At 43.2% G+C, this 18,554-nt stretch overlaps 1 protein-coding gene across 2 annotated transcripts in view; it reads right to left on the bottom strand.

Annotated features, from left to right (window-relative positions):
• dnai3 (dynein axonemal intermediate chain 3) overlaps positions 1-18,529 on the bottom strand; it is a 29,229-nt gene extending 10,700 nt beyond the window's left edge. The window contains exons 1-16 of one of the 2 annotated variants that reach the window (XM_064935894.1): positions 18,311-18,529; positions 17,690-17,771; positions 17,483-17,524; positions 15,108-15,292; positions 12,208-12,312; positions 11,813-11,962; positions 11,456-11,655; positions 11,072-11,188; positions 9,815-10,005; positions 8,778-8,902; positions 7,966-8,055; positions 7,141-7,233; positions 4,945-5,067; positions 1,924-1,997; positions 1,583-1,736; positions 1,201-1,297 (exon numbers count right to left, since the gene is read on the bottom strand). In XM_064935894.1, coding sequence (XP_064791966.1) covers positions 1,201-1,297; positions 1,583-1,736; positions 1,924-1,997; positions 4,945-5,067; positions 7,141-7,233; positions 7,966-8,055; positions 8,778-8,902; positions 9,815-10,005; positions 11,072-11,188; positions 11,456-11,655; positions 11,813-11,962; positions 12,208-12,312; positions 15,108-15,292; positions 17,483-17,524; positions 17,690-17,738 — 1,795 coding nt within the window. In that variant the 5' untranslated portion in view covers positions 17,739-17,771; positions 18,311-18,529. The remainder of the gene's footprint in view (positions 1-1,200; positions 1,298-1,582; positions 1,737-1,923; positions 1,998-4,944; positions 5,068-7,140; positions 7,234-7,965; positions 8,056-8,777; positions 8,903-9,814; positions 10,006-11,071; positions 11,189-11,455; positions 11,656-11,812; positions 11,963-12,207; positions 12,313-15,107; positions 15,293-17,482; positions 17,525-17,689; positions 17,772-18,310) is intronic. The other variant, XM_064935896.1, reaches the window with a different exon arrangement.
• Positions 18,530-18,554: the final 25 nt, after the last annotated feature.

The raw sequence follows: 18,554 nt of genomic DNA, 5'->3' as shown, positions 1-18,554 counted from the left end.
AGTGACAAAAGCCCCACTGTCTGCAGTGATAGTGCAGGACTCGACAGCATGTTCCCATGTTCACAGCCCTTTATCGCCATATTATATTAGCTATCTCTAGGGTATGATCACTCCACACTATTAGTTATAGGAGATGTAGGCTACTCATTAGAACTGTGGTTAAGGTCAAATTGGGTTACACTAACAAACGTTCCAGTGATGACTGATGACATTGATCATCATAGCGTCATTGATGACACGAAGATCACCACCTTCTACAATCTAAACCTAGTGTTCCTATTGGGTTGGAGGATCGTAGGGAGGAGTCTTTAAGACAGGACAGGTAACACCTTCCAATCAAGACTCTCTACCTGACCTTCCATTCTCTAACAGACAAAGCCGCTACCACCTTAACTCAAGACAGCTGACCCTATTCATTACATAGATCATATCGAAACAGCCCACGACATGCCCAAAAAAACGCCCCAAAAATTCAGCACCTTTTAGGTTCAGTAACTGAAAATGAATTCATTCCATAACCATTAAGAAAGCTGTGTGTATAAATGCAGATCTTAAAGCAGCAAGACAAAGGCAGGTTTTCTTCTTGATGTACCACCCGAGACACAGGAACATCTTTTGGCCCCAGGGGCTCAGCAGCATATTGCAAACAGCTGACAGTCAACAAGGTTAATGCCCCCTGACTATGAGAGCCTTGTCTAGGTCTGGGACCGATCGTTTAATAAAAGAGTATGAAACCAGAGGCGAGAAGGGTGAGATGGGTGAGGGGGGGTGGTGAAGGGAGAGACGGCCATGCCCCACTGATCATAGTGCTCACTGATCCAAAGGAGAATCTGAGACAGTGGCACACTCAAACACATACACAAGCATGTCGAACGCAATGTACAGACACACTGACAAACACATCACACACTCCACAGACAGTGTGTGCCCTGTGGGTCCATTACAAAGAGTAACTAGTCTCTTATATCTTTATCTCCTAAGAGTCTTGATTTGAAGACAGATGTTGTTTTGGCTTGCTGTTTAGTGCTCCGCTCATCTGTGTTGCTTCAAGGGGTTAGAAAAAAGGGAGAATGAAAATAGGAAAAGAAAGAGTGACAGCAAGAGAAATAAACAGAGGGAAGGGAGATGCTCACCTGCATCACTGCCTGAAGGAGAAGGAGAGAGAAAAACGGTAGAGGAAGAGGGAAGGTAAATACTCACCTGCGTTGCTACCTGTATGGTTGTCACAGGTGTTGTCTCGCAGGCTGATTTTCAAAGGGCTGTATTCCCCGCTGGTATCAATCTTAGGCAGGGAAACCTGACACATGACAAGACGATAGCTTTGACATCTATCTAATGCCTTTAGAGAACTGTCAAACACACAGTACATTCCAAAAATAGGCAACACTAGGAACACCACTCTCCCTTCATATTTTCTCTGTGTATTTCCGACAGATCAGAAGTGTAGGGGAAAATTAAAGTGTAGATAAAGGGGTTGAAGTGGAGACTGAACCTTGGTCTCTGGGGTCATACCAGGAGTGTTACCATTTAACCAAGGGGTCTGTTATAAATCAGTAATGGTACAGTATGATATATGCTGTACCCTGATGAGTGGTTTCCATGTGAGGTCGAGGTGTTTGAAGGTGTTGGGAACACCGTGAGGATTCTCCAGGGGTTTCTCCTCCACCTTCTGTTTCCGCTGGTCGGCCATGGTCTGGAGTACCCTCGGAGCACGAATATCCCAGAACATCACACAGCTGGTAGGGAGAGAGACAGACACAGGGAGAACAAAAGAAACAAACAAAAACACCAACAAAGAGACAGGACCTAACATTTGATACATCTAAATTATAATTGTATTGTTTTTCATTCAATATTCTATTTTTTATTTTTTATAAAACGATTGCATTTAGTCAGTCATTTAATATTAATGTCACTTTGTACCAATCAGGGGCGCAGGTGACGATCTGAACACATATTCCATTCTTGTTCTCCATCGGTACCCCCATTCTAGAGACCTTATCAGAATGAAAGAGAGAAAATGAATGAATATCTACTACACCACAGGTAGGCTTTTCAGTCCTTGTCACGGTGAGTAATGATACCCCATTTAGGGTCGGAACCTTGTCCTAATAAAAGGGAGCACTTGGGAGCATAGACCATTGTGCAGCTGTATTTTAGTCCTAGAATAATGCTATCCCTCCCTCTATGGTTTTACAGGTTTGGCTCCCTGGGGACACTTTGATAATTGCCTGGTTTCACTTAAACCAACGACTGTCCGTGGATTGCAACAGAGCGTTGCACCACCCACACGCTTCTTTAGACATAAGACAAAAGACACACTTTATTAGATGGTATAACCAATGAATGTTCACTCACTTTAAACACAGGGCATACAAGGAGATTGAGGAAGGGATAACTTCATTACTATCGACCTCTTTAATAAAAACCATGCGTATGTAGCCTGGGTGTCAAGTCTGTTTCTGCTCTCTTGCCAACTCCTTCTGGAATTGTCATGCTCAATATTACACTGGTACACAGGCTAGTGTGAAAGGCTTGTAGTGATATTACTACTAAGACAGCACTATATAGGCATCACGACAAGTCACTTGAAGATACGAGTTACCATTACCTGCTCTGACCTGTTAGGGAGGTTTGTGTTGACAGGATCCCTGACATAGAGATGATCTCTATGGTGCTTCCTGACGTAGATGGACCACAGCAATTATGTCTAAAAGCCTGTTGTGACATTCACCCTTGACCACTCCTATAAAGCTATTCCTATAGACCTTCTCTACTGTGACTACTTTCACTGATCATCTATCTCAGATCCTGCTAAAAATGTATTGTGTAACGGTCAAAGTGCTTTTAAGTCAGATTGGATCGTAAATTAAACAGGGTCATCATACCAAAATTAGACTCAGAAATCATTAGTGTGATAAGAGGACCTAGCTAACCCTTTTAACGTAAGTGTTTGAATATCAGTGTGTAAATTAGGTGTGAAGGCTTAAAAATGTCAGTTCTCACTGGAGCCTGGTAGGTTGGTACTTTGTTAAGTGTATTTACTTTAGATCTCATAAGGTGTGGCCTCCCGAGTGCTGCAGTGGTCTAAGGCAATGCATCGCAGTGATAGCTGTGCCACTAGAGATTCTAGGTTAGAGTCCAGGCTCTGTCACATCCGGCCGCGACCGGGAGACCCATGGGGCGGGTCACAATTGGCCCAGAGTCATCCGGGTTAGGGGAGGGTTTGGCCGGCAGGGATGTCCTTGTCCCATTGCGCACTAGCGACTCCTGTGGTGGGCCAGGCACAGTGCACGCTGACACTACAGTGTTTCCGCCGACACATTGGTGCGGCTGGCTTCCGGGTTAAGTGGGCATTGTGTCAAGAAGCAGTGCGGCCTGGTTGAGTTGTGTTTTGGAGGACACACGGCTCTCGACCTTCTCCTCTCCCGAGGCCGTACGGAAGTTGCAGTGATGATACAAGACTGTAACTACCAATTGGATACCACGAAATTGGGGTGAAGAAAGGGGTAAAACATTTGTGGTGAGAGCCGAGTGTGTTAATTTGGACAAAAACAGAAAAATCACAATTAGTATTAGTATTAGTATTTTCCCATGGTAGGAAATCACAATCAAATAATTAGCTAATAAAACATCTTAAAGGGATAGTTCAGGATTTTTGCAACCACTAACTTCCTTCATACTGGATGGAGAGAAATATTCACAAGTTCATCTAACTCATCCCCTCACAGCAACTCCCATCATCCCCCTACAGTTCCTCCCCTCATCCTCTTACAGTTCCTCCCCTCATCCCCCTACAGTAACTCCCCTCATCCCCCTACAGTTCCTCCCCCCATCCCCTCACAGAAACTCCCCTCATCCCCCTACAGTTCCTCCCCTCATCCCCCTAAAGTAACTCCCCTCATCCCCCTACAGTTCCTCCCCTCATCCCCCTACAATTCCTCCCCTCATCCCCCTACAGTAACTCCCCTCATCCCCCTTGTTCCTCCCCTCATCCCCCTAGTTCCTCCCCTCATCCCCCTAGTTCCTCCCCTCATCCCCCTACAGTTCCTCCCCTCATCCCCCTACAGTTCCTCCCCTCATCCCCCTACAGTTCCTCCCCTCATCCTCCTACATTTCCTCCCCTCATCCCCCTACAGTTCCTCCCCTCATCCCCCTACAGTTCCTCCCCTCATCCCCCTACAGTTCCCCCCTCATCCTCCTACAGTAACTCCCCTCATCCCCCTACAGTTCCTCCCCTCATCCCCCTACAGTAACTCCCCTCATCCCCCTACAGTAACTCCCCTCATCCCCCTACAGTTCCTCCCCTCATCCCCCTACAGTTCCTCCCCTCATCCCCCTACAGTAACTCCCCTCATCCCCCTACAGTAACTCCCCTCATCCCCCTACAGTTCCTCCCCTCATCCCCCTACAGTTCCTCCCCTCATCCCCCTACAGTTCCTCCCCTCATCCCCCTACAGTTACTCCCCTCATCCCCCTACAGTAACTCCCCTCATCCCCCTACATTTCCTCCCCTCATCCCCCTACAGTAACTCCCCTCATCCCCCTAGTTCCTCCCCTCATCCCACCAGGTTCCTCCCCTCATCCCCCTACAGTTCCTCCCCTCATCCCCCTACAGTTCCTCCCCTCATCACCCTACAGTTCCTCCCCTCATCCCCCTACATTTCCTCCCCTCATCCCCCGTTCCTCCCCTCATCCTCCTACAGTTCCTCCCCTCATCCCCCTACAGTTCCTCCCCTCATCACCCTACAGTAACTCCCCTCATCCTACAGTTCCTCCCCTCATTCCCCTAAAGTAACTCCCCTCATCCCCCTACAGTTCCTCCCCTCATCACCCTACAGTTCCTCCCCTCATCCCCCTACAGTAACTCCCCTCATCCCCCTACAGTTCCTCCCCTCATCCCCCTACAGTTCCTCCCCTCATCCCCCTACAGTAACTCCGTACCTCAAAGGTTCCCGGCAGCCACTGGATGTCTGTAATGGGTGCTTTGTGGCCATTCTCTATGCCTGAGACAGCACAGTAACGCACCACAGGGGTTTCATTCTCCCGCTTGTCTTCAAAGCCCTGCTGGGGTGACAAACACACAGGGATTACAGCAAACAGCAGGGTGTTAGTCACACAATACAGTAAACAGCAAACAGCAGGGTGGCATAAGCACTGTCAGGTCAATCAACAGATTCCATACCATAATAGCACTATGGAGGATACAGAGTGAAATACTTTAATGTCCCAGAATTGTCCTTTCTATTCTACTAAAGACAGAATTCAAATAATATACAGTTAGTTGCTTTGCTAACAGTGGAAATGAAGAATGTGGTTTATATTATATACAGAAGGACTTTAGTTTTTTGCTCTAAATGGTTTAGGACCTAGAGCAGTGCATGTGATTTCACTTTGCACTTTGGCCACCGCTGTCGTTGGATCTGTTTCTCATTAAGGCTGAGATCACTGGCTGATCGGAAAGAGATGTAGACTTAGCAGTAAAGCTGCATGCTTGGAGAGTGCTGTATATGTTACTGTTTGTGCATGTCTACTGGGTTATGGCACCCTTTTCCCTATATACTGTAGCGCACTACTTTTGACCGGGGAAAATAGGGCTCTGGTCAAAAGTAGGGCACTATGTAGGGGATAGTGTGCCATTTGGGACATAGCCTGTCTCAACAAAAGGTGTGAATATGGCAGGTTAGGACATACACACGTTCCCTTAAAACCGTACGGGGGGTTTACAAGGCATTAACAGGTGCTAGTAAAGGACATCTTTAGCTGATAGAACTGCCATTTTGTTCTGAAAACACATAGCTGTAATCAGGTGTGTGTGTGTGTGTGTGTGTGTGTGTGTGTGTGTGTGTGTGTGTGTGTGTGTGTGTGTGTGTGTGTGTGTGTGTGTGTGTTTTAGGCCATGAAAGACCTATCAAGGGCATAGAGGGGTTAGGCAACAACTGGAGTGTGTGTGTGTGTGTGTGTGTGTGTGTGTGTGTGTGTGTGTGTGTGTGTGTGTGTGTGTGTGTGTGTGTGTGTGTGTGTGTGTGTTTTAGGCCATGAAAGACCTATCAAGGGCATAGAGGGGTTAGGCAACAACTGGAGTGTGGAGTGTGTGTGTGTGTGTGTGTGTGTGTGTGTGTGTGTGTGTGTGTGTGTGTGTGTGTGTGTGTTTTAGGCCATGAAAGACCTATCAAGGGCATAGAGGGGTTAGGCAACAACTGGAGTGTGGTGTGTGTTGGTGTTGTTGACTCTGGATACTGGATGTTGGCTCTGGAGTGAACAGGGACACAGTGTATGGAGGGAAGGAAGACGGATGCAGCAGCTATCATATTCTACTAGGTAATAAAGAAAGAATAAACTGAGATAGAGACTAATGAAGGTTGGATATTAGGGCTGTGACGATAACAGTATCGCAATATTTTTCCACTGCAAACATGAAAACATGAAGTTGACCAAGCTCTTTAGTTCTTTAAAAACTTGCTGTAAAATATTGTGTGCTATAGGTTGGAAAATAAATACATGTGAGTCTGGATGACAACATAATGATATTTGTGTCCATGTTTGTTTCTTAAAGAAGTGAAATCTGCTTCATGTTTTGTTTCCTTGCCACGATACTAATGAATATCGCAATACTGGAATCGTCCCACCCCATTGGAAATGGGATGGATGTGGCAGGCAACAGCTTTGGGGTTCCAGGTTTTCTGCTTACTAGTTAAGGCTGGTTTTGCCACAGTATATGGTTAGGTTAGGTCAGAGATTGTCTATAATGTTGTAGTAATGTTGCCCTTGTAACAGGCTTTGGTTAGGTCTGACCTGGACAGAGTTGAGGTTTGTGGGGCTAAGCTGCCTAAGTATATGGGTTAGGTCTGGCTTGCTGTGATCGCCAGGGTTGGCTTGAAAAGGACCATCAGGACCGCTGCATTCCCCTTTAATTAAAGGCTGAGGATGAAGAGAAACCCGGCAAGCCAATGTGTCATCATTTCACTGCGTCACAGGGCTTTAACTCTAAAACTTAGCTTAGAACTGGGCATCTAGATTGAAGATAATATTATGAACCAGAATTGGGACCCCTCATAGACTTGCAATGACCTCATCTGCAGAAGTATGCCATTGGGATTGAGTCAGTGTGATCAGGACAGAACGTTGATTAGTACTTACTAAAGCGTTGGTGTTTGCTGCTATGTTCTTTCCACCACTGGTGCGTGTGCCTTGTAATTGTTCTACATGGGTGGATATATCCCATAACACAACCTGAGATGACAACAACACAAATAAGTGTATTACTCAGGGTGGATCAACAACTACACCTTCACCTCTCATAAAACCCTCTCCTTTTAACGTATTATTAATGCTTCAGTTTAATAGGAAAATTTCATGAAAGAAAACCATGGAGAAAACAATGGAGGATAATGGCCAAAGAGGATAAAGATAACAAGGAGAGAACGAAAAGAAAGCTGCACCTTCTATAAACAGCTATTTATCTGTTTTATCAGATTCCCTTGAAATGAAGCCAGTGAGGCCAGTGAGGCCTGGGATGGAGGACATGGGAAATGAAATCTACTCGAGATGGTTATATAATACGGCCTCATAAGAAAAACTCCACAGTGCTGACAGTTAGTGGGCACTGAAACAGAGACAGGGAGCTAGGTAGATAGGGAGCGAGGAAGGGAGGGATAGAAGGAGGGAGTGAGGGAAAGGGAGAGAGGATGAGGGAGAGGGAGCAGGAGGGGGGAGAGGGAAAGGGAAGGGAGAGAGAGAGGGAAATACATGTGTGGATATATCCCATATTCCATAACACAACCTGAGATGACAACAGCACAAAGAACCTGAGTGAGAGAGAACATAGTTGAGAGGAGTATTAACATCAAGAGATAAACATTTGGTCAGCAGCACCAAAGAGGGCAATAGAAATATCTTAACTTAGCAGTAAAGAGATGGAGAGAGCGAGAGAGAAAGAGAGAGAGAGAGAGACGGAGTCAGAACCTGGCCGTTCATGCAGCCACCAACAATAATATTTGGGTCGGAAGGGCAGAACTCAAAGGAGAAGACGTCGTCTGGGCACTCCAACAGCAACTGCAAACAGCAGAAAAAGAGAAACCCACAGCGTTACAGTGGGCTGAGGCATTACATTTCAAAGCAGAGAGAGACTTTCAAGTACTATGGTCCCTTGCCATCGAATGTATTTATTTATTCTAGTCATTCAATACACTCAGCATTTGAAATCTATGGCCTTGGCTAATCCCATGTGCAAATGATTCCATTTCACTGAACATAAAACAAACAAAAAAATAACAGAGAAACAGCTTTGTAATGCAAAACAATGAGTTAGGCTACATTATGTTCAAGTGCAGCACTAAATGTGGTCTATTCCTAACAAGTGCAAAGCTGAATTTAGTATATTACTAACAAGTGCAGAGCTGAATCTGGTCTATTCCTATCAAATTTGTTTATTTTATCTGCTGAAAATGTATTGCAGTATTTTTTTTAAATCCCTAAACCACCTCATATACAGTACTCTATAATGGCTCTATTATCCTTGGATAAATTCGACTGCTCAACTCAATTGTAATTAATTAAGAGGCTCTTACTTCAACTTAACCAAACAAAGGCATTGAATGACAGTTCAAAGCAACTTCTAAAGCCATTCTCTTTTTAAAAGAGCTCATCTCAAACAGATCTGACGTGAGTCAAGGGTGAGAAGAGAGATATTGCTTGTAAGCTGTCAGTGAGGATTTATCCAGAGAGCGAGAGGTAGAAGAGGATGAAATGAAAGAGAAGACTTTGCCATACCATACCTGTGGGTTGATGGGATCAGAGAAGCTCCAGAAGAGAATGAGGGAGGGGTTTAGGAGCAGCTTAGTGGAGCCATTGATCCTGTCCTCGAAGGACAGCCTCTCTGTCACAGCCACCGCTATCACACCTAAACACAACCACATATTCTTTCTTACTATGTGTAATACAGATTGTGTCTGTATACCCATCTGTATGTGGATGTTGTCTGTATCTTCCTTCTGTACCTTCCTTCTGTACCTTCTGCCTGTACCTTCTGCCTGTACCTTCTGCCTGTACCTTCTGTCTGTACCTTCTGTCTGTTCCTTCTGTCTGTTTATTCTGTTTAGCACTATTTCGCCAGCTCGAATTCCGCGCACATGTAAATGTACTTAAAGGTGATTGTGATAAACACTGTCATAACGTTAACAGAACCATACATGTATTGAAGGGTCTGCAGTGTGACTGTGGTTATGAATGATTGTTACTGTGGCCCAAAAAAAGATCAGTGCAAATCATTTACATTTAGCAGACAGACAGTGATATACAGGGGTGACTGTCTGTCAAAATGAAGGAACAGTAATGTACCGCTACTGAACAGAACATACAGAATACTTATCATTCAATTCAAAGTTTATTGGTTGTTTAAACAGATTTGCAGATGTTATTAGGTGCAGTGAAATGCTTGTGTTTCTACTCGCTCCAACAGTGCAGTAATACCTAGCAATACAATAACAATACACGCATAATCCAAAAAAATGAACAAATGTATTATATAGGAGGAGCCATGACTACAATACAGTATATACTTATAAAGTGGTTGAAACAGTATGTAAACATTATTAAAGTGACCAGTGTTGTAATGACTCTATGTCACAGTAGGCACCTGTACTGTTCCCCTTGTCTCGACCCCGTGTCCAGGTTCCTCATATAAATATGATTAATACCTCCTGGTTAATGAGGACTCTTCCTGCTGTACTTCCACCAGCCAACTCATTAAAGCCTCATTGACTTGAAGGGGAACTTCTAGTAACTCTATTTCTATGATGTTCCTGTCCCTTACCGTTGATGGTGGGGTGCCAGTTGATGTTGCTGATGGTCTTCTCCTTGCTGAAGTGCAGGTCAGTGAAGGACTGGTACTCCTTCAGGTGTGGGTCAGCCTTCCGTCCGTAGCCACTGTCTTCCTCACTCAGGGCCTTCCAGTCGTCAAAGAACACATCCATGATTTCATTCTGCTGGATGGCTATCTCAAACCTGGGAAGTTCATTTAATAAAGAACACACACATCATTACAGGGCGTATACACTCGAGATGGCATCGCGCGGTGAAACAGCGGCTTCCCCTTCATTTTCAATAGAAGGAAAGTTGTGAGAAGTAGAGTGGGCGGGGGGACCGTTGGGCGATGCGAGCATGGGCGAGGGAGCTGAACAAGGCGGGACTAAAGTTGGGCAAAGCTGAACTTTATGCAAATCTACAGCGATATTACGGCGCAAGTAACCAATCGAAGCTCACCATAGCTTCCAACCCCAACTGGATTGGCTGACAATGGCTGTTGATATGTAGCACTACCTAGCATGCTTGCTAGCTTGTTAGCACCCACATGCAGGCGGCCATAGCGTGGCTAGGCGAGTTACTGTAGAGTATAAAACAACTTTTGTGACATTGTCAGTTAACCCATCTACAGTATATCTCGGCCGTCAGGTGAGGTGCTGACTAACAAAAGATAAACTATATATATATATATATATTTTTTTTTGAAGTAATACTCTCATCTCTCCTTCTCAGATGTTTTATTTTTTATGTTAGCCTGGATCCTGTCTCTGCTCAGCTATTACATTCCACTCCTGGTCACTCCTGTCATTTGCCAAATATTCAGGAATGGCAAGGAGTGGAAAGTTAGCTAAAAAGATTGGTAACCAGACTAGTCTGATGTACAGAACAGGATGTAATGTAGAACACAGTAGGTCATGTAATAGATTGATGGTATACAGATAGGATAGGACTTTATCGAATACTAGTCAATAAAATGTTATTTTAAATTGACTTAAAAAAAAACATTAGAGCTTAGATAATGAGCAGAAAACATACATCAGCATAAACCATGGAGAATTGCCAGAAGAAAAGTTAAGTCTCCATAAGTTGCTTTGTGCATATCTTGATCAGGCCTTGGCTTTCATAATGTATGAGAGTGGATTCCTCAAGGCCTCAAGGCTGTACTATAATGTATAACTCTGGTTGGCTTTCAGTCATTCCATGCATTAAAACGCTCCCATTGAGTCCCAGAGACTCGATCGTATCCATAATTTAAATGATCCCTTACCTGGGGGCCACAGAGTTGACAAAATTCTTCAGCTTCTCAGATTGGAGGCAGTTCTCTTTCTTCTCCTCGCTGAACTCTCTGGGTTCGTACTGCGTGCACATACTCCTTGGATATGTCCTATGGAACAGAACAATAATGGATAAAGTAGGCAAACTTTTGCTTCAATGTTCAATTCAGATAATCTTTCAGTACAGGGTGTAGTCATTCTAAAACGATAAAGCATTTGATGATTCATTGTAATGATTCATAAAAAAAAAAGTGATGAATCATTACAACACTTCCGACATTGTTAGGTACTGCCAATGTGGACTAGTAGCTACAGGACTGTACCATGGTCTATTTTCTTCCCCTGTTCTACCTGGCTCTAGTTACAACAGGTCCTACCACTGTGTTTGGGTGATGGAGCTCTTGAGGTTGGGGATAGTCTGCACCCCAGTGTGTCTCTCCATCTGCTTGAGGCTGAAGTTCTTGTCCTGGTAGGGGGTACATTCAATGAAGCCATCCTTGGTCTCCATGGCATTACGGTCAGAGAAGAAGATCGGTGCCCCAAACTCCCTCCGCACCCTGGAGATCCTATACTTCAACTGAGACGGAGGAGGAGAAAGAAGAATGAATGAGAGACAATTTAGCCATTAGTTCATTATCTAATTCATTCAGAACAATCATTTAGTAACAATTTTATTTTCTGTTTTGATATTTGAATTCTATTTTCGGGCCCTAAATGTTGTTCCGGTGTTTTACCCTGGGTCTGGAGTCAGTGACAGACTCTTCCTCTATCTCCTGTTCGCTGCCCAGAGAGACCCAGGGCTGGGGTTCAGAGGTTTTCTGTGCTGCAAACACCTCCGACGGCTCCCGCTCCAAAGATACCTCAACTCCCAAAGCAACTACAGGCTACATGGGCAAGACATACAGAGAACACTGTCGTGAGTAAAAGGGATTAAATTGAAGACATGAATGATATTCTTCTTTAGATGTTTTGAATTTGAATCATTACTTTCTTTACTTATTTTATAATCACTTTATCATTCATTTCCAGTAGTAAAGGGCGTTTTCCCCCTAGTATATCACATAGTACTGTTTTTAAAATGTTTTTTTCTTCTTCTGAAGAGGAGAATACTGGTGGTAAATGGACTCACCTTAAGGTGCCTCTCCTTGGCATCTGCTGTTAGAACCAGGTAGAAGCTGGATCCGTAGATGAAGTCTCTGTCGTAGACCAGGAGGAGCTCATCTTCAGGGTAGTCCTGTTGTATCACATAGGATAGAGGGTATTGAGAGCACAGTGCACTGCACACACAGAGACTAGCAGGTTGGCATAACATGTAAGTACAATTTGACTAAAACAGTGATATATTTTCAAAACCAGATTTTTTTTACTCTTAATGAGTGCCATTGTGAGGGAAACGTGAATTAGTAGATAATTTATAAGGGCTGGGGGGGTCTTGGTCAGTGAGAACCTGAATTGTTGTCTCAAGGTCTTAGAGAGGACAAACAACCACACACACATCACCATGGAAACAGCACTACCCCACACAGCGGAGTGATATTTGTAGATCAGGGTTGGGGAATAACAGATTACATGTAATCCGTTACATGTAAAGGCATGGTAACTGTAATCCCTTATGTTACCAGCTAAAATATTGTAATCAGATTACAGATTCTTTTGAAAAACTAGATGATTACTTAAACTCAGAAAGGATGTTTGTGAGGAGAAAAATATGCTCTAACTTGCACACTTTTGATAGACTTAAAGGGGCAATCTGTAGCTGCTACATCCATTTTTGGATTGATTTCATGTAATGGTCATACACAAAATAGTCCAAATTGGTGAAGTGAAATGAAAAAAATTACTTGTTTCAAAAAATTCTAAAACAAATACTACAGAATAGTGGTGCATATGTATTCACCTCCTTTGCTATGAAGCTCCTAAATAAGATCTGGTGCAACCAATTACCTTCAGAAGTTAAATAAAGTCCACCTGTATGCAATCTAGGTGTCACATGATCTCAGTATATATACACCTGTTCAGAAAGACCCCAGAGTCTGCAACATCACTAAGCAATGGGCACCACCAAGCAAGCGGCACCATGAAGATCAAGGAGCTCTCCAAACAGGTCAGGGACAAAGTTGTGGAGAAGTACAGATCAGGGGTTGGTTCAGAAACTTTGAACATCTCACAGAGCACCATTAAATCAATTACTAAAAAATGGAAAGACTATGGCACCACAACAAACCTGACAAGAGAGGGCCCACCAAACCTCATGGACCAGGCAAAGAGGGCATTAATCAGAGAGGCAAAAAAGAGACCAAAGATTAAGGAGCTGCAAAGCTCCACAGCGGAGATTGGAGTATCTGTCCATAGAACCACTTTTAGCCAAACACTCCACAGAGCTGGGCTTTACAGAAGAGTGTCCAGAAAAAAAAGCCATTGCTTAAAGAAAATAATAAGCAAGCACGTTTTGTGTTCGCCAAAACGCATGTGGGAGACTCCCCAAACATATGAAACTCTGGTCAGATGAGACTAAAATGTACCTTTTTGGCCATCAAGGAAAATGCTATGTCTGGCGCAAACCCAACATCTCTCATCACCCGAGAACACCATCCCCACAGTGAAGCATGGTGGTAGGAGCATCAGGCTGTGGGGATGTATTTTATCTTCAGGGACTGGGAAACTGGTCAGAATTGAAGGAATGAAGGATGGAGCTAATTACAGGGAAATTCTTAAGGGACACCTGTTTCAGTCTTCCCGAGATTTGAGACTGGGACAGAGGTTCACCTTCCAGCAGGACAATGACGTTAAGCATACTGCTAAAGCAACACTTGAGTGGTTTAAGGGGAAACATTTAAATGTCTTAGAATGGCCTAGTCAAAGCCCAGACCTCAATCCAATTGAGAATCTGTGGTATGACTTAAAGATTGCTGTACACTAGTAGAACCTATCTAACTTGAAAGAGTTGGAGCAGTTTTGACTTGAAGAATGGGCAAAAATCCCAGTGACTAGATGTGCCAAGCTCATAGAAACATACCCCAAGAGACTTGCAGCTGTAATTGCTGCAAAAGGTGGCTCTACAAAGTATTGACTTTGGGGGGGGATGAATAGTTATGCATGCTCAAGTTCAGTTTTTTGTCTTATTTCTTGTTTGTTTAACAAAAAATATATATTTTGCATCTTCAAAATGGTAGGTGTAACAGTATAATTTTAAACCGTCCCCTCGCCCATACCCGGGCGGGAACCAGGGACCTTCTGCACACATCAACAACAGTCACCCTTGAAGCGTCGTTACCCATCGCTCCACAAAAGCCACGGCCCTTGCAGAGCAAGGGGAACCACTACTTCAAGGTCACAGAGCAAGTGACGTCACCGATTGAAACGCTATTTAGCGCGCACCGCTAACTAAGCTAGCCGTTTCACATCCGTTACAAAGGCATGTTGTGTAAATCAAATGATACAACCCCCCCCAAAAAAGATTCCAGGTTGTAAGGCAACAAAATAGGAAAAATGCCTCATGAGGTTAGTTCAACTGTCACACTCCATGAGAACCCAACAGATAAGCTTGTTTTCCCCCAATGTTTGTAAACATTGTACATGTAATAGCATGGTTAAAACAATAATTTTGATATTATGGAGGGTCCTTGCATCTATTAATCTCAGAGTGGTTACATTTCTCCAGGCCCATCCATCAGCTTTTTACTAAAACAGAGGCGGTGCGACCGTTTTGTTATGGTTAAAGACAGCATAAACAGATATGGGACCAGGCTAGGAACTGAGGCAGTGTTTTTCCCCCAGACCCCTCAACCTAAACATGAGGCCATGTGAATCAATCATCATATTGGTTGGGAGGATATGACATTTTAGTAATTTAGCAGACACTCTTATCCAGAGCGACTTAGTCGTGAGTTAATATATTTTAATACTGGTCCCCCGTCGGAATCAAACCCACAACCCTGGCTTTGCAAGCTCTACCAACTGAGCCACACGGGATTGCCTTTATGCTTCCTCTGTATGACAACAATAACAATGACATAGAGATCAGCCTACCAGCACCAGCTGCTTCATGGGGCTGAAATCAGACACAGCTGCCCTCATCCTCATGTCCTGCACAATGTCCTCTTTCCTCAGGATCTTGTAGGGGTTGTCCCCCGTGACGTCCTCGTCACAGCGACACCCAAACAGCTCCTGGGTAGCCGAGGTCAACGTCAAGGGAAAGATGTCATTAGGATGACCTTGATGTGAGGGGGAAAAGGGTCAGACTGTTCAGGGAATTTGTCCAATAAGAACACACATACTTCTGTTTTCTGTTGCAATACATTTTGCTGTGCTGTGGCCTACCCTAGAGTGTACCTCCAATTCCCAGTTGCCCTAACAAGAAAAGATCAAATACAAAAACGTACAGCACTGTTCTTAATTGTGTTTTATCTGACTGTAAAAAAGCATGATAATACAAACATCATCACCAGCCTACAAACAATCAGAAGAACAACATGATTCCAGTAACGCCATGTGTATAACACCAGAGCACGACAGTATTCCCTTTGTAGCCTTTTGGTAAACAGGCTAGGAAGCTTCTCTTGTATACTTACTAAAATAAACTTATCTTGGACATAAACACAGGCTTACAGTGCATTGCATACTATAGTAAACAGGCCTTTGCATAATTATAGCTCTCATCTCACCTGTGGCCTGCATCAAAGCCTTTCCACAGGGTTGAGGCTGAGGAGACCCAGAGAATGCTGAAGTACATCTTAAGTAACCACTTCCTAACTAGGTGTGTCTTCCCTTTGTATTCAGACCACCAGCGCCCATGCCAAATTATTGTAGTGGAAACTCACACTATTCATTTACAGTGGGTGATGTGTTAAACATGCCATGTGGTAATTATGGAAATTATGTTATGTTTGAGTGATGATGAGAGGTTAAATGTAACATATGAAAAACAGGTGCTTTCCCCTTTCAAGGTAAAATCCATATAAAGTGTTTGTGAATCATATTGTTACCACCAACACCACACATTTTAAATCCAGTACATGTATTGGAGTTTGTCTAAGACATCTCTTTAAATGACAGAAGATAGACCAAGCATATAGCTCCAACTATTCTCCAACACATTACATTCAATATGGCTGTATCATACTGCATCAAGTGAGACAACCCTCCCAAGTGCATAATGCTATCATGTTCCCTTTACATGATAGCCGATGACCTAATCTAAAGTAAAAAGATACCCCTTTCCTTCTGCTGGTCTGGCCGGCATTTGATAAGACTTCAAATTGAGATGGAAGACCAAAAGCATGTTTGCAGGGGTGGCGCTGAAACACATGAAAGCAGCACTCCCTCTGACAATGAAGGTATGAGATTGAGTTGTAGAGAAATATACCAACAGTTATGTGTATGTCCACAGGGTTTGCAACAGTACACCCACGCTCACATGAAAAGCATGCATAGGGTATACAGCCCCTCTTACACAGATGGAAGCAATCAAATACAGGCTTGTCATTCAATCAGGAGGGTAGTTTGCCGAAAGATGTTGTTTTCTGTCTTGTTTGTTGTGGAACAGGAACACATTTGTGTACTGTGTTTCTTTCTGCTACGATGGTAATGTGATGAGAGGCCAGATGTAGATCATGCAGGTGTTTATCAGATAGACCTGATTGTTCACAAGAGGGGAATTAGTGCCTTAGGACTACGTTGTAAGGCTATAGTCATATTCTACTATGGCAGAGGCTGCAGTAATTAAGGAAAATAGTTTTCACATGACCCTTTGTGTTAGGGACCAGTATTGGGTAGGTTTATTTCTAATGTAATCCGTTACAGTTACTAGTTACCTGTCCAAAATTTTACTCAGTAACGAAATCTGATTACTTAAAGTTACGTTTAGATTACTTACCCATTAAGAGGTGTTAGAAAACTAAACGGGTCCATCAAATACTTTTGGTGTCAACATAGTGGTTTCTGACTTGTGGTCAGACCTGCTCAGTTGGAACAAACTTAAACTTGCGGCATTTTTCAATGTTGAATTAAATGTCATTGAGAAAACAGTCAATGTATTTTAATGTAATCTGATTACAATATAAAAATAAAATAAAAACTGATTACATGTAATCGGTTCCTCCCAAACCTTGTTAGGGACCCATCGCCAGCCTATTCAGAAAGCAGAGTTCAGGTTGCTAATGGTTTATGGAATTTCATGGGAATCAGCAGAGGAACAGTGTCAGCTGTCTACATTTCTGGAGCAGCCAAAAACCCAGGGAATTCACTGAACTCATGCTGGGGTAGTTTACACTTAATGTTCTATATCTAAGTTATAACCATTGCAGTATCATAAGTTTGATATACAGCAAAAGAGCCAATAGAGCCAGGAATATTCAGGAACATTTTTGATTAAATAGTTATATAATGCATCAATTAAATCTTACCAGACCCTGCAACACTTCCTGCAGACTCATCAGCCTTTTTGTCTACATTCATTCAAAACAGCAGAAAATGTGAATTGTCATACTTGATGTACTTTTATTTTACTTTTCATGTACATTTGCATTAGTATCATTAAAATTAGGAAAATAAACATGACAGGTGAAGTATGATACAAAAAAAGTCAGATGTACTGAAGGGATCATACATACCTTTCCCCTTACTGGTAGTGGTTGTGCTCTTGGGTCTCTTTGTGGACATCTCTGCAGTTAAGCCTAATCACAGAGATATTTGCTGTGGGGCATTAAGATATTGAGAGTTACTGTGCTGTATCAAACAGCCGTCTACACCTACTCTCTTTTGTCTATAAATTAGATGTGTCTAATCTAAAAAATAAACATCTATGGAAATGGAGTGAGGCTTGTTCACTGTGATTTTTAGCCTAGTTTACAGAGCCGGATAGCCAAAACATATGCTGTGGCGACATCCTGTGGCAAATACTCGCTACTCTTCTATTTTTAGAGACAGTGGTTACACAGGGCGAAACTAAACTGTGTTCAGAAAAAAACATTGATGATAGAATAGGAACTATAAAGTGTGTAAACGAGTTGGTGGAATTAGCTAGCTGGTTGGGTCTCTGGCTGGCTAGTTAGCTAACGTCAGCTACAGCTCATTCTAGCTAGCTAACATTAGCTACAACATTATTCGAGATAGACAGCCCTGTATTCGTCTGACTGCTAAATGTTGCTGTTAATCGTGTTAGCTATATAGCTAGCTAGATGTTAATATATATGTTCAAATAACCACAAAGGCCTCCCTTATGTTTACCGTACATTAATTTCGGGGTTCCCTCATTCTCAGCGACCAAAATAAATCCCCAACTTTCGCTGTTCAGCTTCAAGAACAAGTTTCCTGCATCAGTTTGGTTGCTAGTAGTTACTTGAACATATTAGCTGATGGACAGGTTGAACAGCCAGTCGCGGCCACTTGAAATGAAGCCTCCCACTTGGCTGCGCATATTTTACCACACAACCCGCAAAAGACGCCTGTTGCTCACTCGCGCTTTTAATTCTGGGA

Source organism: Oncorhynchus masou, chromosome 24 (assembly GCF_036934945.1).
Source record: "Oncorhynchus masou masou isolate Uvic2021 chromosome 24, UVic_Omas_1.1, whole genome shotgun sequence".
Taxonomy (NCBI): domain Eukaryota; kingdom Metazoa; phylum Chordata; class Actinopteri; order Salmoniformes; family Salmonidae; genus Oncorhynchus; species Oncorhynchus masou.
This window is presented reverse-complemented; position numbering and strand designations above follow the sequence as displayed.